The 26525-nt window shown below is 32.9% G+C and overlaps 1 protein-coding gene across 4 annotated transcripts in view; it reads right to left on the reverse strand.

The window, feature by feature from the left end:
* The window catches only part of LOC130621667 (DNA-directed RNA polymerase I subunit RPA2-like), a 39390-nt gene extending 13483 nt beyond the window's left edge, over positions 1 to 25907 (reverse strand). The window contains exons 1-3 of one of the 4 annotated variants that reach the window (XM_057436994.1): positions 25774 to 25906; positions 16003 to 16080; positions 215 to 5779 (exon numbers count right to left, since the gene is read on the reverse strand). In XM_057436994.1, coding sequence (XP_057292977.1) covers positions 1478 to 5779; positions 16003 to 16080; positions 25774 to 25851 — 4458 coding nt within the window. In that variant the 5' untranslated portion in view covers positions 25852 to 25906 and the 3' untranslated portion in view covers positions 215 to 1477. Of the gene's footprint in view, positions 1 to 214; positions 5780 to 16002; positions 16081 to 25331; positions 25487 to 25773 lie in introns of those variants that run through there. The other 3 variants (XM_057436995.1, XM_057436996.1, XM_057436997.1) reach the window with 3 other exon arrangements.
* Positions 25908 to 26525: the final 618 nt, after the last annotated feature.

Raw genomic sequence — 26525 nt, forward strand, 5'->3', positions numbered from 1 at the left:
TTCTTATGTAAGAAGTCCATCATGTTTTTAAAGACTATTTTCTTTTATTTTAAAACAAGAATATTCGCATTACTGCTGCTTATTTTTAAATTTATATAGCTTTTAAAAAAACAAGTTTGCAATAAGAGAAATACATCTCTATTTCAGTGGGAAATATACTTATCAAATGAGGGAAAATAAGCCTTGCCTTGAAAAAAAAATCAACAAGAAGAAGTAGTGGGGATAGATAAAGCTTTTTTTGTTACAACTCTAGTACTTGGTATACTGTACAAAAACCATTCTCAGAAAAAAACACTGGAAATACATAAAAAGGATAAATATATATAATGTAAACCATTAAATGCCTCTATTATTCTCTGGGTATAAGTTACAGCTGTCTGTCAAGCTTTACACACAAAATGCAACAAGATACACAGTTCTTCTCTTATTAAGACTGTATATGCTAGGCAGAGGCTTAAACAATAATAATAATCCATAAAGCATCTCTTCATTAAATTCTAATTTAGTGCCAGTTGCATTTGCTTGTACAGCAAAAACAACGCTAGTGGCTTATGTCCCAGAAAATAAAGTAAATAATAGCAAAATTGCAAAAAACACTATTAAGTATTAACACATGTCAAAAAAAACAATAAACATATCAAAAACAGATACATTCTGTCCAAACTTTAAAGCTGGGTCCCACTGTGGTTTAATTATATTTTAAATCGGTTTTAACAGAGATTTTAAAGCTAAAACACAATGCGAACCTTTTTCGCATTTTAAGATTTCCTCACAAAATCTGTTTAAACCACAGATAAAATAAAAGCTAATATGCATTAGACATGAAAAACCTTTGCAAACATATTCTACAATGACAATTTATCTTTAATAAACTGAAAAGAGATATTAAAGAAGGGTTACTAATCTGATAAGACAAACTTCCACTACAGCGAGTATGCTCAAGGCTTTGTTTTAATTTTTAAAACACAGTAAGAACCAATAACTCTTACACTCTAGTAAACAATACATACAGATAAAAGACTCTGATGCAAAGGACCTAATTCTATAAAGCATGCAAAAAGTATCAGAAAATTTTATGAATGTAACTTAATTCCACTGACCAAGAGTTAGTCCAAAAAAACATTATAAAGTATTTTTATTTAGCATTAGGAGTATCACAAAAAAGTACCAAATAGGAAGAAAAGTCTTCTCCTTTATAAGATAGCAAAAAATATTTACACAACAACAGCAGTGATATCAATAGATCTTAAAAAATTTTGTTTTTTATATATTAATGCAAGATCTTACTTAGTAAAAAATTAGCAAGTACACAAAAGACTTTTTCCCATATTTATACTTTTGTTTCTTTGGTGTAGAAAGGGCTCAAAAGACAAGAATGTGAGGCAAAATAAAGTCAATTTTATGATATCATTGGAATCAAAAAATCAAATTAAAAATTTCCAGCAATTGATAAACACAAATAATCAAGAAAAAATATTTAGAACAAGCAAATAAATGGATTGTCCTTTGAATTCTCCTTCAAACAATCTGCATGGTACATTTGTTTGCAACGACTGCACTCGATAGATGTACCTTCCTCCATACTACAGACGGGACATACATGTAATGTCTCTTTTATACAATGTACAAGACAACAGCCAGCAATGTCAAAAAATATAAACTTTCTGAAATTGTCCATACTCGGCAAAGTATCTGCAATTGACTGGTTTGTGGAAAGCTGATTGGCATACCAAAGTGATCTCACTGAAGCATTTTTAAGGTCTGTCTCAACCACATAATCAGGTAACAAAAGTGGCCATGTTGGCTGCGTGGTGCGTGTACTATCAAATGGTATTTCTGTTATCATGACACCTGCTAGCATACTGTAAATCGTTTTCACGTCTGCAGGAATTTCTTCAAGTTTCTTGAGTGGATTCATGTGCATTATGTTTTCATTGTAGAGATCAATAACAAATAAACATATTACATCATGATTCTTCCATGGAATGAAAATATATTTTCTTTTCTTGTCACCATTGAGGTCTTTAATGTCCCAAAAGCGTTTGTTGTGAGGCTCAGAGTTACACAAAGATTGAGTTTGCTCTGTCAATAAGAACAACGAATTGTTCTTTTCTGAAAGAACATGAAGATAAGAATTTACCACAGCATCTGGAATAAGGTTTTCGGTATAATTCGGAATAGTTTTAGATATTATCTCTTTCTCTGTCTCTAAAGCATTGGTGTCCAAGGTTTTTATTTCAATCATACTTAACCCACAGTTACCATTACGAATGGTCACTTTAAGTGGATCTGAAAAATCAGCAAAAGGTGGTATTTCAATGCTTGCTGCTTTTGGCTTAGTATTTTTTTTTCTCCCTAAAGATTTCGATTTCGCTTTTCCCTTTCTTGGCCCTCTTGGTGTCCATTCTGTATCAGCTTCATCGGGTTGATATAAATCGAGTTTAAACTCCTCATCTTCAACTTTTAAAGGTGATTCATCTCCTTCTTTAGCCACGATAATTCCAGGTGTTGATGTAACCTGCTGGCTTTGCGTTTTACGATATTTTTCATCACTCTCTATATTAATGGTAATGTTCTTTGATTTGCTTAAACGCAGCATTCTGTCTTCAGGTGTTTCTTCATTGCTTCCAGTCATCCTCTTTCGAAAAGTGTTATAAACAGCAGGATTGGGTTCAATTTCAACAATAACAGGTACACTAGTTCCCATTACTTTTTTCCTTTTCACAGATCTTACCAATAATTCAAACTCCTCTAGATCTTTCTCTGGTGCTTTCCGTTTGCCATGAAAAGATTCAATAGATTTGCTCTGTCCAATGCTGTCAATTACCTTGCATTCATCAATAACTTTTTTCAAACCTGCTTCGATAAAATCCAAGGAGTACTTCTGAATGTTATCTTTTTCCAGAAATTTGTATAGCTGAACTAAATCCAACTTAATTTTTTTTAATTTTTGCTCTCGAGCATGACTGAGATCTGGGGCAGTTGTCGCATGAACTTGGTTAATGAGATTTAATTTTTGTTCTGATTGATTAGTTTCGCCAATTAATTCAGTTGTCACCATGTCTACTTTTCCGTGATCTATTTCATCAGATGCCTCTTTGTTCTCCTCCTTTGACGATTCTTCATCGTTTTGATATTGACCAACTCCAATGCGCATACTGTGAACCTTGTGTACATGTCGACATGGTGTTACTGTTTCAGTGTCACAGGAGCAGTGATATAAATGTCCACATAAACCAAAACATGCTAGTTTCAGACAGCGTTCTCTGCAAAAATCTTTTTCACAAATGTCAGCTTTCCATGTTACAATAAAAGCCTCTTCCTTTATACTTTGCAGGTCCGCAGGATCTCTTTTTGTTGTTTTAACAAGCCATCTGTTATCTGTGCTGTAATTCTCAACAACACTTGCATTTTTGATCTTCATTCCTGCTATGTGTTCTGAAATAACCAGCATTGGCTCTGGTGGGTTTAGCATCAAATTTAAACCACGATTAAAGTAATCTTCGTGTTCAAATTTTAATATGAGATCAAGAATATCATCGATAGCTTTTACTTTGTGGTTATTTTTTATTTCTCTTTTTATTCTGTCATGAAGGCGGTCACCATAAAGAATCTCATCACAGTCTGCATAAGGATTATTACGATAACACGATGCCCAAACTTCTGGCTGGCTTAGATAATTCGACATAAAAAATGTGATAAAATTTGCACATCTTGATTGGTAATTGTTAACAAACTCCGTAGCAATGCTCTCAAACTTGGCAAGGTCAACTTCTTCCAGCATAGTAACAAATATAAAATACAGCTCCTGTTGCAGAGCTTCATCTCCTGCACATTCTTCATGAATCTTTTGACACCAAGCACGATGAAGGTTCCATTTACATAGCAGATGCTTCACATCGTCTCCAAACACACTACGGAAAGCATAGTACTCATTACATGAATTCTCTGTCATAACTGCTGTTACTTTTAAATCCGTGTCTTGGACACGAACTTGTAGTTCGCGAAAGAAATAGAACAAAATAGTTTCGTCCCTAGAATTCGATATAAGATAGGCAACAGGATATCCTTTGTTATACTCGTCCAGAACTTTTACTGTGATAAGATATTGTGTTGGTGTTATAAGGGTTTCAGTTATGTCGATAAAAACAATTTTATGTCCATTCTTTATAAACACATCTTTCTGTTCTTTTGTTTGTATTCCTATCAATAATAAGTCGTGGGCACCAGTTATTTGGTCAATCTCCTCGGGTCCTATCTCTACATTGCATCCTTGGTCTTTGTATAGCAGCACTGGATTATAGGTTTCATCAAGCAGTTTTTGCATTTGGATGGCATAAGGTTCTGGCTCAAGCACAAAATTTTTCGGAGGGCCACTCTCTTTAATCTGCATTCTTTTTGCGATGGTTTTAATGTTCACAAGAGTCACAAATTGCCTCTTAGAAGGGGCAAACCTTTCACCTCGGCTTTCTCGAAGATTGTCAGAGCTCTTCAATTCTTTGTAAACTTCTTCTGATGTCATCCCAGCAGCAAGTTTTTCACGTATTTCATTTCGAAGTCTATCTGGCATTCGTCTGTACAAAAAGTCTTGAAAACTTAACTTGTGGTTGTGTGATTTACAATATTGAACTGTCACACGACCAGTTGGCTTATCTAATCGTGCTCTCATCCTTGCAGGGCAGATTCTCTCTCCAATAACCAAATCTTTGTACTTTTTCTGCTGAGAGCCTTTGTATTTGTAACCTGCTTTACCTTCTCGTTGACAAGTAAAGTTTGTTAACATGTAGTTTTTAGCATTTGTATGAGTAGAGTTTTTAGAGAAATGGACAAAGTTTGCATCTTCTTCTTTTTCTTTCCACAGCAAAAATTCATCCCAACTGTTGAAAACAAGATCTTCCTGAACACATTTGACTCCATGAGCTTCCCTTAAATGGTCAATCATTTTTTGACGATGATAAAAGATTTTTTCACATCCAGGATGAATACATTTACTTGTGGCTTTTTGAACTTGACCTTCCATCTCTTTGTTGTGGACAAGTTGCAAGTGTTTTTTTAATGCAGCCTTGGTAACATAAGGTTTGGCACATTCATCACATTTGTATTTATGTTCGCCCTTAGTTCCAGATTTTTCAACATTTTTACTTTCTGCTGAAGAACCACCAACAGGTTCTTCAAATTCTTGCACTGTTTCCATGTCTTCTTCAAATTCAATTTCATCCCCATTATCATCTTTCATAACAATGTCTTTTACATTGTCCACAAGTTTACCTTTTAAATCTGCCATGGTGGCTAAAATTGTACCATCTGTTGGTTGAGACAATGTGGTGTCATCAGTAGTGATGAGAGGGACCGCATTGTTTACTTCTCGAGCAGCTGCTGCAGTTAGAGCATTTACTTGCTCAGGAGTTAAAGCAATAGTATTACCAGTACCACCTTGAGTAACAGCTACCATCTGACCACTAGTACCGTCTACTTCAGCAAGAACAATAGCTTGGTTTCCACCAATGTTACTATTTTGCAAGTCAAGTTTGCTGTTATCAAGAACAATGTCTAAAATGTTCATATAATCATTTGGTAAAACTGTTGTAGATGAGTCTGGCATGGTAACATGAAGAGCATCTGTTTGCAAACTGTTGACAGGCAGGTTTATCGTTATTGCTTCTGCTTGTGAAGGTGGAGCACCAACAACTGTCTGCATGGTTACAGTATGTGTAGTATCCGCAGCAACAATGGAATCAGTCATAGCTTGACTCACAACAACATGAGGTTCAGTAACAACCTAAATAAAATAGCAAATATTGCAACAAATTTAATGACTGAATTATAACAAAATTGCAGGAAATGCAGTGTAATGAAACATGTTGCAGTGCTGGTCATAAATGACATGCCTCAGGAGTCTTAACATACGGCAGAATGCAGCCTAGAATTGACCTATAAAGTTGCGATTTCCAACTTACAGAATGATATATTTTGTTAAAAATAAACCCTAAAATGGTGAGAAGGAAACATACTAAGATTGACTTCTGTTCGTCAAAATTTTGTTTTAGCAAAGTAATACTTATACTAATGCATGCAATTTAATTTTTACGTATAGCTTTGTGTTTATAGCTATGTATACCTTCATAATTTGTTACATCTAAACTTTTATTTAGCCTTAATTTTTCAAAACAATCTTATTTGGAAAATATGAAGTGTTGCCATATTTCTGAATCTCAAATTTAAGCTAATCTTTCTCATTTCTGGAAATTTGGCAAAATTGTTGACATTTTTAAACAAGTTGTTGCTATAGGCCTAGGCAACACTTGTGGTAATTTCATGTCCAATAAACAACTTTTAAATTAAAGAGGAAGGGGGGAGCAGGCGAAACAGCCTCTCCAGCAAAGGAAAGCCCCCAAATGGCCAAGTAGGAATAGGGTTAAGAAGATATCTTCCCACCATATAGAAGCTTATTCATTGGTAACATTTTCCTGTAAGACCTTTTCAAAGAAATCTAAACATTACACACATTAAATAAAGATATTTCTAAACATTATTTTTACTGAGCTTATCCCATATCCAGAGAAAAACATAACAAATCATGGCAATCATGGCGGTTTCAAGCCTTGAACGTTTTTTAAAAAAAAATAAAAAAAAATTGCATGCACAAATTTTGTATCTGTATTTACATGTGCGATTCACAGCAATGGTGTAGTTTTTCTCATAAGTTTGTTTGTTTTCTGTTCTTAGGCAAAAAAAGTCACCTGGGCAGCTGCAATTATTTTTTCAATGGTTTTAATAACATAATTTTTTGTTTGTAGGCTGCTAATTTCTTCTGATATTTAAAAAAGGTTGCAACTTGAAACAAAAAAAGATCGTAACAACATTCCCCTATCCCCATACACCACAGTAAGCCGCAATTTTAATGGGAGGAACTTAACACAGTTTTTTTACTTCACAGAAATTAACACTCTTCTTTTGGTGCATGTGTATTACAATTTTAAGGTATCTCAAGGAAAATAGCATGTGCTGAAAAATTTGCAATTCCTTTAGCCCCATAATGTTTTATTCTTTGCAAGGGGAAAGAACAGCTCACAAATGGCACTTTGCAAGTCATTTATTTGTTTTCATAGATAAAATTTATCTACTAAACATAAAATTAGCAAAATGAAAGGTAATATTAATATACCAATAAAAAATTACAAGTATTACGACACCGTGTACAATTGAAATAGTTATCTTTTGTTCTCACATGTAACATACCAGCCGTTGTTTAAAAACGCTACAGATTGCAAAAGCCATTAAAATTTTTCAAATATATCTTTTCAAAATAAAAGGACATTCTTTATTTTACTGCAACCTGCTGCTTTTGATACTTATTTACCACAAATAAAAATTGTTTTTATAACAAAATAAAGCAAAATGTTCTCGTTATTTTAAAACGAAATACAGTGTTTTTAAGCTTTGAAAAAATGTTTTTTAGTTATTTTAAATCGAAATAGAGCAATTTGATGTTTTAAAGTATTGTTTTCCAATCACTTGGGAATGACATTTAGCAACCTTTCAAGCTTCAGGCATTTTCTTGTCATTTTATAAGGAAATACTGTGATGTTTAAGTATCTTAGATATCATTTTAGAACAAAGGATATGCAGCGATTTTAAGTTTCGTAGGGACAATTTGTCATTTTAAAAGTACTTTTCGTTACATTGAAACGAGATCTAAGGAACTTCAGTAACAATGTAATTGATCTAAAACCATCAAAACGTAATTGTATCGAACTTTACCATATTTTTTATTATTTTAAAATATTTAGAGTCTATTTGGGAAAGTGTTGATTCACCTAATAAGACATGTTAAGGCATATTTCAGGTTGAATAAGAAATTTTTTAAATCATAAGCACATTGCTTAAACCTGAGTTATTTTTTGGGGGGGAGGGGAGGGAAAATATCTAAGTGGATTATATTTTGTGGTTTTTGAAAAATTGACAAAATTAAGTCCATGCAAATTATTTGAAGTAAGATCTGTCTGGGAAATTAAATTCACACAAAATATCAATATAATACAGGAAAAGTACTTATTCCTGATAGAGCAAGAAAAGAAGTTGCATAAATTTGATATAGTCTGGAAGATTGAGGAATATGACCTACAATCATCACTTGTTCTAACCCTTGATTGAACACTATCTACATTTCATGGTACAAGATGAAAAGAGAAGGTGTAATGTCGGTTGATATTGTTGTTGCAACAGGCAAACAAGCCACAACTGCAATATTTGTTATCACACTTGATGGTTTATTTCTACCAACGCACTTAATATACGGCAGTAAACTACAAAAGCCTTTTAACAGTAGAATTTCCGAAAGGTTTTTTCCTTAGCATCCATTCGACACATTACAGTAATGAGCGTGAATTTCCAAAACTTGTCGATTTTTCAGCCCTGCTAATTATTGACCCGCTTTTACAAATCGGCTAAAATAATTGCAGATTGGTATGCATTGAAAATAAGAGGCTCTTGCTGCTGGCAAAAAGCTTGATGATATTGACATATAAAATCCTTTTTAGTGTTACAATGCCAATGCATGGAAAATGGTTAATAGAATTATAACACAAAGTAACATCTGTGAATGGAAAGGAAATCATTGTAAGTGGCTGGAATGCTTCTGAATGAAGCTGTTTTAACCAATCTCCATAAATTGATCCAATTAGAAACACCGCCTTTAACAACTTTTTTATGTATGTTTTAGAAAAAGTTATATACTACTTCAGTTAGCTAAATTTTATATTTTATTTTACCCACATTACTCCACGAAAATAAACCTCCACAAAAATTAAAAACAACAACAACAGTTATTTACAAAAATTCGTCCATGCAAAAAATAATGTAGACTTGACATTCGCATAATTAAATCCATGCTCAATACGGTAAATATGGCACCTGCAAAAATAAGTCCACACCAAATATAATCTATTTTTAAATAGATTAAATTTCGTGTGGACTAATTTTTAAAAGGTAATTTTTTCTAATGTTCGTAATACACTTAAAACACTAAGTTAACACCACCATACTGTCTGAACTTGGATTTGTGAAATTACAGGGAACGTCCGGAGAAAAACTACACAGGTGCTGTTCTCATATGTGTAAATTTTCAAAATTTGGACATGCAATGTTAAGGGCTATACAAATCTTACAATGCTTAAAATTCACCATGATTTTGATTTTAATGTTTGAGAGGATGAAGGGATAATTTAGAAATTTTCTTGGAACGAATGCAAAACACACACGCACCTACATACATGAACAGCTATCCAAGCCGTAAAATTTGTCATACATATTAAATTTGTTTTTCTTGCGGAAAGGTGAAAATATAGAACAAAGAATTAGAAATTGAATCTCTAGAGCATAGTTATTTTCACCCATAAGACATTGTATAAAGCACTTAGCAATTAAAAGCTTTACTTCAAAAGTTTATGTAATGTATTTTGAGCTTCAATTATTTCATCATTCACTGCTCTGTTTGTTTTAAAAATAAAATCTATTTTTGTTCCTCCAGTAAGTACAAATAAGCATATCCTGGCCTAATTCTCAACTTATAAAAAGAAACATATATGGTTAGACAACCCTGGACACGGACAATTTTGTATTGCAGAATATTCAACGCAGCTAGAAAAATAACAAAATTTCCTTGACATGGAGATCAGTGCTGTATACAGAGGATAGTTTAGGCACAGCATAAGTTTGAAGCGTGAGAGTCTGAAAATCAGTTGGGGGTCTGGGGGAGGCTATAAGCCTCCCAACAGGTACAAGGCAGAGCCCTGTTGGGGACAGGGGACAAAGCCCAAAAAATTTTGACGATTTTTGGCTAAAGTCACATTCTTATGAGCAAACTAAAACGTGTATTATGGACTGTAAGATCCTAAAAATGTCACTGATTTAACGTGTTTAACATCGGATGTATACTATAAGGTTTATATGACAGGCTTGCAGTTAGCGTCAGTATCGATGCTACATGCTAACACTCCAAGCCCTGCCATATTTTGTTGGAATGTGATAGAACTAGAATCTCCATTTGGTACTTTCCCACAGGAAGCCTGACACCCCGAGGGGCCAGCGCAATGCTAAACCAGTCACGCAAGCCAATTCAAGTATGAGGGAGTGCGCACCCATGCGAGGTAATAAAATTGCCAGAACACGGGAGAGTTTCGACCACCAAGAAACAGTTTCTCCTTACAGACGAAAATCGCAATAATTAAGGTTTTTTCTTTGATGGATTAAATAACAAAACCTTTTTTCAACCACTTTTCAATAATTTGGGTACTTAGTTTGGGCACCAAAACCGGGAATACTGGCGTCTAAAACCTTCTGGATACGCCACTGGAGACATCAACAAAATGATTTATAATCTTTAATCAAAAATGGTTCTTGGAGCTTGTTTTCCTTAAATCTATATTTCGCTACCTTAGTTCTAAAAGGGCCTAAGTACTCAGTGCCATAATCTAAAAGGGCCTAAGTCCGGAAAGCTTTAATTTTAAAGGGCCCTAAGTCCATTTTCTTGATTTTAGAAAACTGTGATTACAGTTTTTACTTGACTCTGAAGTCATTTTTAAAATTTAGGTATGGAAGTAAAACTTTTCCGAAAGCCATGATTATGATTTTGTTTCTTAGACCAAAAGCTGTTATTGGCAAAGTAAATAAATCATGCGCTACCAAGTAAAAACAACAAAAAAGACTTGGGCCTCTTTAATGCTTATTAATTTAAATTATAAAGACTTAACCACATATGAAAACACACTTTGCAGGTTTTGTTGCTTTTCTTTATCACCCTTGGATCATTAATACACTATATTCAATTTTTTCATCTACTTACAGGTCTTTTGCTTTTATTTAAATTGAATTTAATATGGACTTAGGCCCTTTTCCCATGGACTAAGGCCTTCTTAAAACTGAAACATTTCATCCAGATGGACTTAGGCCCATATGTACTAAAACCTTAATGGAATTTTTTTATCAAAGGTTTATGATCAATTTTTAAGATTTGCTAACCTCAAAACCCATATATCAGACACACCAAAAGAAAGCCAGTGATCCAGAGATTCAGAAAAATCGAAATTTTCATTTTTCATAAAAATGGAATTAGGCCCATTTAGAATTGTTGGGGACCTGGACTTACGCCTCTTTAGAACTAAGGTGGCGATTTAAAGAAAACCAGCTCCAAAAACCATTTTGTGTGCTCAATCGCTACTCCATATTAAGGATGCAAAGAATGGTGATGTCCAGATGGGACAAAATTTAATGACCAGAAAATGATGACTGAAAATCTGTAGATTTTTCCACTGACTAATGACTAGTTTTAAGCTTTTTTTTAAGCATCTGACTTCGGGTGACCATACCAGTACAACAGGATCTAGCAAGATATGTCACTGTTGTGGCTATAATATATTTCCTTCTTACATATGTGTTCTAAGCACTTATAATAACGATGTATCAATATGTCAGGATGTGATATTTATGTAGTAAAATTCCTCACTATGTATCTATTGCGAATGAGTCAGGTTATTTTGTTCAGTTTAAAAATTACGTTTTCACTGACTTTCTATATTATTGTAATAAATCAAGTTAAATTTCTTTGAGCAATTAAAATTAAAATGTTGACTGTTAGCAGAAACACCAATATTTGTAAGCATGTTGAAAAAAATTAATATATTTTTTAAATAAGAAAATAAAAAAATTGCTACTTAAATCATGACATAACAGGAACTTAACAGTCCTTTTGTCCAAAATTATTTCTGATTGTACAAATAAAAGCAATAAGATGTTGACAAACAGGTTAACATTAAAGAGTGTAACACATCCTTAGCAAGATGCAAATCTAAGACTAAAATATACACATCATGATTTTTGAATATGGGGGGTTACTCTGAGAAATATGGTTGTGCGTAAGTTTTAAAACTAAGTGACCTAGAAATATTCTTGCACATGCTGCATTTTTTTCTTTTTTTTTACCATAATTTTTAACACCATACATACGTAGATTTGTCAAACTCCTTTACAAAACTTCCTGCAACAAAAGCAAACAAACAAACAAACAAACAACAAAATTTACTTACCAGCAGCTTGGTTTTAGAGCAATCAACATGAAAAAGTGCAACAGTTTTAATGTAAGCAGTAGTTGTTAGTTAAAACTAAGTCTCAGTTTAAAAGAGAAATTCAAATATATTCCTGTAATTATTATAGCGCTCAAAGAAAAAATATACAAGGAGTAAAATATGAAATACTCAACATTAAAACAGGGTTCAAAATAAATATTAAAAGTAGCCAGAGAATATGAAATTAATAATGTTTTTGGTGTTTTTTTTGAAGGTAATAGGATGATTAAAAAACTGGGGTTGATTATTTGAATGTCACTATAACGTGTTAATAGAACATTGCAACAAAAACTGCCTTATTTCAGTAAAAACAGTTAAAAAGATTTCTTACAAAACCTAAATATAATTATAGCCTAAATATAATTTATTGTTAAAACCTTTCTCACAAAGCTTCACTCGCACCATATGTTGTCATGATCTAATGTCAATACAAATGTTAGTGTCGTATGCTCCCTGCAAAAAATCTCTAATATGCCACAAAACATTAAAGCACACTCCTGTTAAAAACACGCTTCAATAAAATTCTGTTTAATTTTCATTTTTAGTTTTTAGACATTTAGTTAAAATATGTGAAAATAATATTTGACATTATAAGATTATATTTACCTGTTTTGAAGGGAAATTCTTTTATCTAGTTCTACCTTATTCTGTTTCAGAATAACATATAATAGAAAGAAACTTATGTGCAGAAATAAAAAAAAACTGTGACAAATGACCAGGCTTTCTAAACATCACAGAAAAAACTATGCCATAATAATTAATATTGACAAGAGAAATAAATAATTGTATTGACTTTTGGTAAAGTATCACACTGGCAAAATACACTTCCTAAACATAATTTGGAGCGTAGAGCATATTTTTGATTTTACTTTTTCAATACCAGCTTATTTTTTATTATTCCGTTATGCAGTAAAACATTTTAAACTAAAAGATATGATTTTTTGTAATTTGAAACTATCAATTTCCTGATTATTTCCACCAACCAACGTAATATTTTGACCAGAACATTTAAAAAAATAGAAACTTTTCTTGTAATCTGTTTATACTCTTCAAAACTTCCAAGTTTAAATTCTTTTCATTTTCTTAATTTTTTAAGTATTGTTTCCAACTTGCTGTCAACCATAAGATAGTCTTTCAATGACAAGGAACCAGCATTTACAATATGTTGAAGTTCTACAATTTTCTCTCTAACATTTTCACAAGCAGCATCTTCCAACGGAGTCTCCATCCTGTTGTCATCTTGTCCATCTACAACAACTTCTGTAATATTCTCATTATCAAAGATATTTTGTAACCCAATTCTTCTAGAGTGAACCTTATGTATATGTCTGCAGGGTTTAACTTTTATTTTACAACTGCATTGATAGAGATGTGAACATAAACCAAAGCAAAATATTTCTAAACATTTACCAATACAAAAATCAATATCACAAACTTCAGTGAGCAATTTTACTGTTGCAGTACATTCTTGTGTTGTAACTGTCCAAGAAAGAAAACTTTCGTCAATGCAGCTATCCATAATTTCCAAACCTGCAGTGTGCTCAACAATGATATTACTTTCCACAGTGACTGCTGGAAAAACTTGCTTCATGAAATATGTTTGTTCTATATGAAGAAGAAGATCCAGCAACTGTTCAACAGTATCAGTTTTTAACCGAGTTTTTTTGTTGCACTTAATTTGTTTTTGAAAAGGATCTTGATATAATGCGAAGTCATAATTCGAATATGGCAGTTCTTCACGGTAACATGATGCCCAGCACTGTTCAATTTGTGAATACTTGCTTAAAAACCAGTCAATAAACACAGGGAAATCTGCTGTGTAGGTTGCAATGAGTTTGTTCATCAGTCCTTTAAATGTCTCTTCATTCTTCTCTGCAAGCAAGCCATACATAGCAAAGTAGATATCTCTCTGTGCTTCATCAGTTTGCTCTTCTTCACGAATTTTTGTACACCAATCTTTCAGCAAATGCCACTTGCAAACTAAATGTTGACAATCAGAATTGAAGACTTTTGAAAATGTTTTAAACATGTTGCTAGTAACATCTGTCATCACTACTTTGCAATTTTCACCACAAGAAGAGCTTTCTTTTAATTCTTTGAAAAATACTTCAACCACAAAGGAATCTTTTGAACTTGTGAGCAAATGAGCAACAGGAACAGCAATATTTACATCATTTAGGACCTTTAATGTTATAAGTGAATATCTTTGCAATGTTACATTCTCTGAAATATCGATAAACACAATTTTTGCACAAAAATTTTCAAAGAACAGTTTTTGTTCTTTGGTTTGTATACCTAGCAAAAATAAATCATTAATTTCATGAAGGAAATTGTCGTTTTGTGTGGTCACTGCAGCAGTACTATCACATGGTTTGTAAAGTAGAACAGGTGGATAATCCTCTTTCATCAGGGCTTCAATTTTATCTTGAATATTAACATCCTCTGTTATAGCGATATTATTATCAAGACTCACTGAAATTTGAGCATTTTTTTGTAATCGTTCAATAGAGCTCCGTGATATGTACTTTTTAGAAACAAGGCACTGGCGATTGTCTCGAGATTCATAACAAACGTTTACTTCCTTATATATGGCATCAACACTCATTCCAGTTTTGATTTTGTTCACAATCTCCATTTTAACTTGCTCAGGGACAGGGTGATGCATTGTGTCTTTAGCTGAAATGTCATGGGTGTGGGACTTTGTATACATTAAACATGCTTCACCAGTACTTTTCTCCACTCTGACTTTCATTCTTGCAGGACAAACTATCCCTGTGCGAACTCTACCTTTTTTGTTTCTTTTTTTTCCTAAATTTTGTTCAGATTTTTTACGATGCACTCTATCGCTACCATCATGTTGACAAACAAAATAATAAGTCTTCGCTAAATGTGTTTCTGAGGCTGCATTCCGTCTGCTGAAATATACAAAGTTCGCAGCTTCTTCTTTTTCTTTCCATGACAAAAACTGTTGGAAATTTTTGAAACGGACTTCTTCAGTTTGCACATCAACACCATGAACTTTTTGCAAGTGAGCAGTAAGTTTTGTTCTGTGGTAGAACTCTTGACTACATCCAGGCTGGAGACATCTTTCCTTTCTATATTCTGATTTTTCATTGGGAATATAATTTTGCTTGTGTACATTTTTATAATGTCTAATCAAATGATCTTTTCGGGACAATGACTTCTTACAAACATCACACGCAAAATACTTCTTCTTACCACAACCTTTTAACGATTCAACTAGGGTTTCATTTCTGGTGGTGCTCTTGATTGAACTTTCTTCACCCTAAATATGCGCATAATTTACTAACATCCTGCAAGCGCAACTTGTAGGAGCAAATGAGTGTATGAAATGTAAGACTTTAGGATAACTTGTTTTAGGTGTTATATATAATTAAAATAATACTATCAAAATAATTACTACATTATCACAATTAAAAATAAATAAAAACTTTACATATCTTAGATGAAAATGAAAACAAGTTCCAATAATGTATATTACAGCATAAACCTGATCTAGTCATAAATCTTCCTAGTTATAAACCTTACCTAGTCATAATAATGTTATTCTCTTAATCATGAAAGCCTTGATCCTAATCAAAGAAAATAACTTTCTTGTTTAGGTAAAAGTTGTACAGAAAGTTTAAAAATGCATCAGCATTATAAGAAATGCTATGCTTGCATCCACATGCTTCCATCAAAATCAGCAGTTGTCAACCAGTAGTCAGTAAATGGGTGTAACATACTGAACCAATGTTATCAGCACTATATTCATTGCTCTAAAACCATCTGCTAAACCCAAATACATCATTCTACTAATTTAAAGGACAAGGACAAAGGACAAAAAGTTAAAAAAAAATAAAAAGAAGAATAAAGGTACCTGCACAGCATTTTTTAAACCATCTTCAAGCATATAGTTGAAAGATTCTATGTGGGGCTGCACAAACTCTTGGAGGTTCTAAAAAAAAGTCAGTACAAAAATATAGAACTATAAGGACATAAAATATACAGCTCTCCTAACCTCAAAATCCAAAACAAAGATTGATAGAAAGCATTCAAAATTTTCAATGAAAATTGAAAAGAAATATTATCTATGACGGGCTATTTGTGTTTGCTGTCACTAAACGAGGTCAAAAATAGAGTTAGACCAAGAAAACATTTCTGTGTAAACTTTGGTCATGTATTTAACATTTGCAAAGGTTATCAGGATTTCAATTTACTTTGTTGTGTAACTGTGAAGAGGTGCTTGCATCAAGAGTAAATCCTTACATGTAACTTGTAATTTATATGTAAATTTCAGGGTTTTAATAAAAAATAGTAAAAAAATAATTATTCATAGAGTAATAGAATAGATGTTTAATGCAAAATGTTTAAGGAAAAAAAAATATTTCACAGCAACTGCATTTAAATTTTTTCACCCTGATTAAAATAACAGTTTTAGTTTCTCTTTTTTAAATCAAAATAGGGTATCTCTTTATTTCACCCTATTGGATTCCGCCCCCCTGACGGGTTTTAAGTCCTTATTGCTATGTTATATGGCTATGAAACTTACTGAGTTTCAATATTTATCTATTAGACACCTGCATGCCAAATTTTTAGTTCCCGTACCTTTCAGAGGCCTTGATATTGGCCATTATTCAAAACTAAAACCAAAAATCGGGATAAAAAACGCATTTTCAGGCAATTTTTGGTATTTTTTTATGCGATCCACGTAAACACTGGAAAATATGTTAAATAACTTATTTAGCTTTCAGAAACTTCAAACGGAATGCAAAAATTCGCTCTGGAACAAAAGTAATTAAATTCAAGCAGATAGTGGCATTAACAAATTTCAAGCTTCTGACGTCACAGAAAATGTGCTGATGCAAGCAAAAATTGCTGCTATTTTGTTCCTTTTATGACGTACTATATTAAATTGAACAATCCTATAAAAAGTTATTGAGAGTGGGGGGGGGGGGTGGATTCCGTCCCCCCGGTCATAGTATGTTAAAAAAACCCTGGACCGAATAGGGTTAAGCATCGTACCTTACTTTCCAGTATATAGCCTGCAGGTTAAAGTTGAATTTTACGACTTCCACCATTGGTGCGGATTATAATGTGGTGCAGGTTATGTGATAAGTTTTATATTTTCTGTCATTTATTGTGAAATTTAAAGTTTATACATTCAATGAAGAAAATAGTACCAACGGGATAAAATACGTACATTAATATAATTGCATGCGCTATACTACATCTACGTAATCTTACTTCAACTATGTAATTTAATTTTTTCACAGAGTGAAATTGCTTTAACTTTCTATGCAAGTGTTAATATTACGAGCTCTCTCTGAAACACAATTCTGGAGATCATTTTTCTTTTGTGTAGAATGTAATTACAGACAATCTGTTACAGACAATCAGTAATAACTATTATGTTGTTTATTTTATGCCAAAAAAACCTAAATATACATAAAAAACAGAGATTTTACTTTAGGTTTATAACCTGATAGCGTGTTTTTTTTAGGGACCATCTCAAAATGTTCGTATGTTTTTTTCATATAATTATACGAACGCTACGAAGTACTTCGTTTCATGAAACGAATGTCATACGAATGTCATACGAAGTGCTTCGTTTAAAATAAAAAATGTAAACGAAGTTTATACGAACTTTTTTAATATATGATACGAACTTAAACCAAGTTTTTTTATCGTAAAAAATGAAATGATACGAACTTTGAACAACGTGAATTGCTATACGATCTTGAAACGAACTTGAAAAGTACCGGCGTAATTGCGCATAATAATTTCAATACGAAACCTGAAACAAAAGAATTAAACAATTTTTTTTAAAGGCTGAAATACACTATCATTTTTCAATGATCATTTTCCAATTATCATTGAAAAATGACAGTGTATATAGAAAAAAAATGTCATTTTTTACACTCTCATTTCCAATGATCCTTAAAAATTAAAAGTTGAACATGTTCAACTTTTAATTTTTCAATGACATTTTTTTTCTATTATTTTAAATCGAATCCATTGTTTTCGCACACATGTTTTGTTGCACGCGATGTAGTTTAGGCGTAAACATAGTTAAAAACAAAGATTTGAACAAGTAATTCACCCGAGAATGAAGACGCAAGAAGCGACCGAAAATTTTATTGAGATTGGGAGAAGCCAGCCCAGTTTGTGGGATGTTGAATCCCCTTTCTATAAGGACAGAAACGAGAAGGCAAAAAGTTATTAGATATTCAAAGGTAGACTAGGAATGGAAGGTTTGTGTTATTTCGAATGGTTTGGATGAGAAAAGAAAAACATGCATGTTTTTATGATCTGTTTTTCTTTTTGGAGAAAGTAGTGAGGAGTAAAATAAATAAACTGCGAAGTTATTTCAGCGCAGAATTGAAGAAAGTAAACAACAGCAACAAAAGTGGAGCAGGACGAGATGATGTTTACGAAAGAAAATGGCCATACTTTCAGTCCTTGCTATTCCTACGTGACTCCATTGTCCCAAGAAAAACAACTTCTTCGATGGTGGGTATAAATTTCAGACAAATTTTTCTTGCCATGGAACAGCACTGGTGGGGTTTAAGTACGCACAAAATTTATCCCTGATATCTTTCGCATCATTATATAAATACTGTAATTCGGCGTAATTCATCCCACATGATAAAAACTTCAAAGTTGCGGCTACTTTGACTTTAGCAGGAATTGGGTCTCACAAATGCGTTGTTTTTTTCTCAATGTCAACTTCTATGACATTCAGGAGCTCATCAAAAATATTCGGCGGCATTCTTAAAAATCGCGTATACTCTTCAATTTCCTCTACACGCAGTTCATACATGAGAGTATTGTAGATGCCAAGTTCATTTCGCCTATTTAACCACGGCTTCACCAATACATTTCTTTGCTTTCTTTTCCTACGTTTGGCTCTCTTTTTTGATAAAATATACACAACAACAGCAGCTGCTATTTCTTCTTCAGAGTCCATGTTGCAAAGAAAAACATGATAGTGTATTCGCGCCAAAATTTGTCATTCTTAATGTCATTGGAATGTATCATTGGAAAATGATTAGGAAAAATGATAGTCTATTTCAGCCTTAAAAGACAAAAAGAAATTATACGAAACCAGAAATAAAAAAAGTAAAATATACGAGGTTGACTTCTTTGAAAAGACTAGTAAAATTGCATATTCATAGGTTCAATCTACACAATCTATGGTGATCTTTTCGCTTTATACGATCCCGTTTTCATGATTTTTAAACGATCTATGGCGATCTTTTCGCTTTCTATGATCCCGTTTTCATGATTATTAAACGATCTACGGCGATCTTTTTGCTTTCTACGATATCGTTTTTATGATTTTTAAACGATCTACAGAGATGTTTTTGCTTTCTACAATGCCGTGGAGACGCAAATTTTTATACAAACTCCTTTAAAAATGATACGAACTTTATTTTAAATGATACGAACTTTATACGAACTTGTAATTTTGATGACACGAAAAAGTTCGTATTAAAAACAAAATGATACAAAAGATTTAATAAATCGATACGAAATTTTTTATACAAATTATACGAACTACGTAAGAACATTTTGAGACGGTCCCTTATTTGTTTTTTTGTTTGTTTATTTTAATCGGAGGAAGCAAGAGTTATTGGCTGAAACTAATGTCTACAAAAAAACCTGCATTGTCTGATTCAGTAGACGATTGACTTGTCAAATTAGTTTTAATTCATTATTATTTGGCAATCGGAGACAAGGAAGTTTAGACTGAGAGAGTCGCAAGTTCATACACTCGGTTCCTTGCATGAAAGAAAACAGAACACAAGCACATGTTTATTAAATGATTAGGGTAAGTAAAAATCCGCTGAATTTTTTTCTTAACAACATGGGGGTTATGCAAAGGTGCGGGATTGAAATTTTATGCGGTTATACGAAGGTGCGAGCTATCTGAGAGCATCTCCCTAAAAAAGCTGAGCTGGGGGTTATACGATGTGCGATTATATACCGGAAAATACGGTAAGGACTTTTATCATTATCTTAGAAAGAAAGCTTCATAGGGACTTTTTTGTCATGTTAGAACAAATTAGGGCAATATTTAAGCTTTGTACGGATGTTATCTGTTATGTTACAACAGATTAATGCGATATTAAATTCCTTGTCACGTTAGAAAGAATTACAGCAATGTCTAAGTTAGGTAGGGAGATTTATCTAGTCGTGTTAGGAGAAATTATGCTAATATTTACGGATGTTTTTATGTAATTCTTTATCTTGGTCAGGATTTAGTGGATATAGTTAGGATGTAAAAGTTTAAATAGGCTTTTATTGCTTAATTTTTGAAAGTAACAATCTTACAATCGTCAGAATTGAAAACGTTATTGAAGCGCTAGTATAGTCGCCTTTTAAAGCAAATTAAATAAGCAATGGGTTGAAAATCCCAGCTGTGAACATTACTGAAACTTGTAGCACGATTTTTGTAAGCGTTGCTACCAAAGACGGAGAAATCCAGCTTGCTCCACCCCAGTATAAAACTAAATATGGTATCCTAATTCCAAAATTTTTCCATTCCATTCCATTCCAAAAACTCCAAGAACTTCTGTTACTTAGGTGATATGTTGGGCAGTGAAGGGGGTGTTGGAAGAAGTGTTACTTGCAGGATAGGTTCTGCTTGGAAAAAGTTCAGAGAGTTACTTCCTTTGTTGACTAGCAGAGTCCTGTCAATTGAGGTAAAAGGTAGGTTGTATGAGGCCTGTGTAAGAAGTGTTATGTTGTACAGTAGTGAGACATGGGCAGGAAGATCTTGATCGTTTAGAAAGGAATGATATGAGAATGGTTAGCTGGATGTGTAACGCCAGTCTGAGAGACAGAAAGAGTTCAGATGAGCTAAGAAGCAGGCTAAGTCTCCGTAGAATTAAAGATGTTATCCAGATAAAAAAGATTGAATTGGCCGGGGCACTTGGAAAGAATGGAGGAGGATAATTGGGTAAGAAAGTGTAGAGACTTGATAGTTCCTGGGGCAAAGCCCAGTGGCAGACCAAGAAAGACTTGGCAGGAGGTTATAAGGACAGACTTGATACAGCGGAAGTTGGGTTTAGATCTAACACAGTCTAGATCAGATTGGAAGAGGGTCATTAATATACCCCGTCCAACCCATGCTAGCATGGAAAACGGATGTTAAGCCAAGAATGATGATGATTAGATCATCTTCATTCAAGCTAAATTTTTAATAATCTCCTTTGCAGGACAAAAAATTATATGTCAAAATTATTTGAATCAGCTAATTTGACGAGAAATAGTCTATTCAGGCTATGCACCACCATGTTGAAATTATGCGCACTGGAAATTTAGCCCTTTTCCAGAAGCAACAATGGCCGTAAAACAAAGGAGCTGTAACACAGAGCATGCGTTCTTAATCAAAACAAATTAAAGGCTGTATCTTCTGACAGCGCAAATACTAAAGAAAAATATACTTGGGTCATTAAAAGGAGTTTTTATAGAATGTTTTTAGCTAATAAAATTGTTGCAACTATGCAACAGAACAGGGATAGGCAGCAAAAACCATTTTGATAGCCTAATTAGGAGAGATAAATCGCCTAAATACAGTACAGTCCAGATGTAAGCGTACGCGTACGCTCAAGTTTCACACCTTTTTCTCGGAGGCAGTAGTTGTTTGTCTTTTGTTCTTATTAATTATCTTGCGAGTCTTGTAAGTCATTAACTTGCGCGTAATAAACAAAAGATTATTGAAGAAAAAATAGCTTATTATAACTGCGCATAACTATTGTTAAATAGTGTTAACATAACTATTCCCAATAGCATAATTGCATATGTTATCAACTCTATCAATGTGACACGAAGAGCCATTGTTTAATAGTTTTATTAAACAAATGTTTTGCGTGGAAACTAAATAAACTAGCGAGAAGGCATTGTTGGTTGCGCGGGTTAAATAAAGCTTTTAAGCGATAGCAATTATTATATTTTAACAAATATTGAAACTTTAATTTTAATAGAAATGTTTTTTTTAGATTGCATTTTAAAACTTTAAAAACGAAAAACGGTGATAGAAATGTTTTTTTAGATCGTATTTTAAAAGTTTAAAATCGGAAAACGGCGATAGAAATGTTTTTTAGATCGCATTTTTAAAGTTTAAAAACGAAAAACGGCGATAGAAATGTTTTTTTTATATCGCATTTTAAAAGTTTATAAACGAAAAGCGACGATAGAAATGTTTTTTTTAGATTGCATTTTAAAACTTTAAAAACGAAAAACGGCGATAGAAATGTTTTTTTAGATCGCATTTTAAAAGATTAAAATCGGTAAACGGCGATAGAAATGTTCTTTAGATCGCCTTTTAAAAGTTTAAAAACGAAAAACGGCGATAGAAATGTTTTTTTTAGATCGCATTTTAAAAGTTTATAAACGAAAAGGCGTTAGAAATGTTTTTTAAGATCGCATTTTAAAAGTTTAAAAATCGGAAAACGGCGATAGAAATTTTTTTTTAGATCGCATTTTAAAAGTTTAAAAACGAAATTTAATTTGTTTTCGAAATCTTATCGCGAAGGGAAAAGTCCCTAACGTAGGGTTTTTTCGTTCGCGTTGCTAAACGTTGCTTTTTATAAAAAGAACTTTTAAAAGTTTCGCATGTTAAAAAATATATTTCGACGATAAAGAAATATCACTAAAAGTTTTAAAAGTAGCATTAGTTTTTTTAAAATATTTAGATCATAGGATTTGTTGTTTTTTAAAAGAGCTTGTGTTTTTTAAATATATCAGATTAAAATCGCGTTACTATAATTAGTTTCGTTGTTAAAAAAAATTAAAATTCAATGGCCTTCGCGTTTAATTTTTTCTTGCGCAGAGTATTGTTTTTAAACAATGTTTCTTGCTATGCTTTTGTTTTTAACACGAAGCAATTATTTTCGCGCAATTTGAAAGGAACTCGCTATCCTATTGTTTTTTTAATGAAAGCAATTATTTTCGCAAGTTGAGCGTACGTGTACGCTTACATCTGGACTGTACTGTAGGCTATCATAGACTAATTACACTATCATAGCCTAATTTGCTGTTATCCCTGACTGTTTAATTGTAATACTTGTGGTCGAGTTCACGGCATAATACTGGTTGGACCAGTCATGGGCCAATATTCAGATTAAGCAGCCTTTATGAAATGGTGTACAAATGCCGTAAGCATAATGTTTTTGTGGTGAAACCTTCATAACTACAATACTGGATTTTTCAAGGATTTTTTTTTATAGTCAAATCTTTAATATGTTCTAGATACTGCTTAATTTTTGCCATTTTACCATTTCTACTGTGAAAGCTTGACCATGAAAAGTCCACTTTGTACCCCATATGAGCATAACGAAGGAGAACATTCCGACTGCAAGAATCTCCTTCAATTCTGGTATTTTGTGTCTAAGGAAGAGATAGGGGAGCACAAGGGTGCTGATAAGCCTACACCATAAACAGTGCGGGTGTTTTCGGGCGAGTTTGGCGTTTTAAAATTTTTTTAAGTATTCCCTCGTAAAAACCAGCATATACCTGAACAATGCCCGAAAAGGTGCCTTCTTCCCTGTTGCCCGCATGGTATGTTACAAGGAATTGCATTTCGGGAATGTTGCGGGCGAGTTCAGGAAACTACGGGCGGCATCGGAAAAAACAACAAATTTAATTCGAAAGTCGCCCAAAATCACCCTTATCTATGCAGGCATTTGAAGAGGGTGCAAACACCTGCATATATAAGGGCAAGTTCGGGCAATCTTTTTTTCAAATTAAATTGGTGGTTGTCGTCCAAAACCGCCTGCACTTTCACGAACTCGCCCAGAACATTCCCAAAATGCAATACCATGCGGATGATAGTTGGAAGGATATTTATTGTTAAGTTATTGTTAAGAAGGATAAAATGAAGAAAAGTCTTCTTTATCTTTTAGTGTTTTCAATAGTGTGCTCAAAGTTTAAAATTCCTCAAATATAATCTGTATAATAATTAAAGAGAGTTATGCAGAGCGAATAAAATATTGTATCTCTACATATAGTACATTTACACTTTAATAATCTATACAAATATATTATTATTTATCATCTATACCTTTTTAATTTATTTCTTTATTTTTTTTGTTTTTATCCTGTTATTTTATGTTATCCTGTTGTCTGTTTAACAATAACTAGCCCTAAAGTTCTGCGAAAAAACTTTACCTTTAATTTTAAATAAAATATTCAGGAGTTATTAATTATTCATAACGTTTAAGTGGGTGTAACCATGATTCTTGCAGGTAAAAGCAAAGATCTTTGATTTGCTTTTTCTCGAAAAAAAATAATTTGCAGTCGTAACGGTATATATTTTTGTCGAACACTTCCCTCCATTCCCTCCATCTTGGCGAAATTGTACGAAAACAAGTTTGTTGCGACAATTATATCTTTGGCTACAAAACTTCGCTTTTTCTAATGCAGAAAGTGGGGAAATATCAAGTTATTGATCTATCATGCTTAAAAATAGATAAATCTGTCATAAAACAGCTATTGTAACACAAAATATGCTATATTTTTGGAACCACATGTTGTTTTGAGTAATTTTACTGAGGGGAGTGTTCGACAAAATGAACTGGAAGGGTGAATTTTTGTAGATAATTTTTTTTCTACTTTTTGGATTTTTTTTATGAAAATATTTTATCATCATTCTAGAGATAATTTATTTGGCTTTCAGAATATATATATTTGCTAGGGTTAATATAGCGAGCAGAGGAGATATTTTAAATATACTGAGTATTGTCTTAGGGGGTTACCGTATCCTTAATAAAGTTTATATATAAGTTATTTATCAAGTAAATCTTATTATAAACTATCAAAAAAGGTACTGTCTAGTAAAAATATAATAATAAAAAAGTAGCCTGAACTGAATTGCACTTTCCTTATTTGTTGCGAAAATATAAGTGATTATATTTCTAAAGTTTTGCAACACAAATAACATTTCCCTTGTGTTTACATATTTTTATATCGCGCGTTATCGAAAGCAAATTTATACCGAAGAATTCTACATAAAAGGGAGGCTAAAAAAATATTTTTGTTGTGACATAAGCATTGGGTTCTCGACGAATCAAAAAATTGTAAAGAGAAAATGATTGTTTTACTCTGAACAATATCACGAGGTTAAAATTTTTTAATATTTTACCCCTATTTCCAAAAATTGTAGCAATTTATGAATATTTAATTTCAAAACGTGCAACTCACTTTCAGACATAGAACCTTATGTCCCTGTCCACACAAACAAAATGTCTGTCTCTACACAAATTAAAGTAGATTATTTTAAAGCTGTTTTATTTTTTGTGCTGGCACTGAGACCAGATTTCGCATTTCGCTAGCTATAGCTAGCTAGCTAGCAGTTTTTCCTCCTGACACTAATATTGATTTATATATGTGGTGACAAACAGATGCAGGCAACCGAAATTACATAAACAGTAAAACTATTGAGGTATGTTAGTCCAACGCTGAGACGCTGTTAATAAGTGGTGGGGCAGAGTCCACTGATCATATATCAATCATGATGGAGGAACACGCTACTATGGTGGTGGCGAAACACGTGTTTTACCTAACTCCAAAAGGAAAAACCTTTAAATTGTAAATTACAATCAGGGTAAAGAGTAGACTAATTTAAAACTCCATTGATTCGTACCTTATTCTGAGAGTCAGGGGGCTTTCCCGCCACAAACTCCGCGGAAGCTAAATGCTTCAGGTCTTCAGAAGACGCCATATCTACTTTGATCTGCTTCAAAAGCTATTTTGCTGAAAGAGAACCAAGTCGATATATTCCAGACATGATATCAGGGAGTAAAAAAAAAAAGAAAATCATCAATTTTTTCTGTATAATTGCTATCTTTGTACTAAGCGTTAAATGATAGGGTTCAAATTTAATATTTTTAATGAAAAATAGAAAAATAGGTGGTATTTTGAAAAAATAAAGAAAAATACTTCAATTTAATAGTTTTATCCCCCCCCCTGTCCGTCAAACAAATATAAACGTAGTATAACTGCATGGGCAAAGAGGCACAGGGCCACACAAAACTAAAAGATTATCAGGGTGTATGCTAGGCAAAATTATATATCTTTTCAACCTAAGGAAGAATAGATATGTTCAGTAATAAAAAATTAATTTTCAATTCTTATTTATATATTAGAAAAAAATAACACGACATATATTTTTCAGGCCTAGCTTTTGATACTTTGTTTAATTCTTACAATTAATAAGTTAATAACGTTTCCCTGTTGTATACTTCCTAATTTTGGTGTCCCGGGGTCTATATGCTGCTCGCTTATTACAACAAGAAATAATCAAGGCAAAAAAAGTAAAAACAACCGATTTCAAATGGAACGTGTAGGTAAACTTTGTTTGTGGTGTTGTTGTCGCGGCGGGGTTGCTTGCTGTGA

This window comes from Hydractinia symbiolongicarpus, chromosome 12, assembly GCF_029227915.1.
Source record: "Hydractinia symbiolongicarpus strain clone_291-10 chromosome 12, HSymV2.1, whole genome shotgun sequence".
Lineage (NCBI taxonomy): Eukaryota > Metazoa > Cnidaria > Hydrozoa > Anthoathecata > Hydractiniidae > Hydractinia > Hydractinia symbiolongicarpus.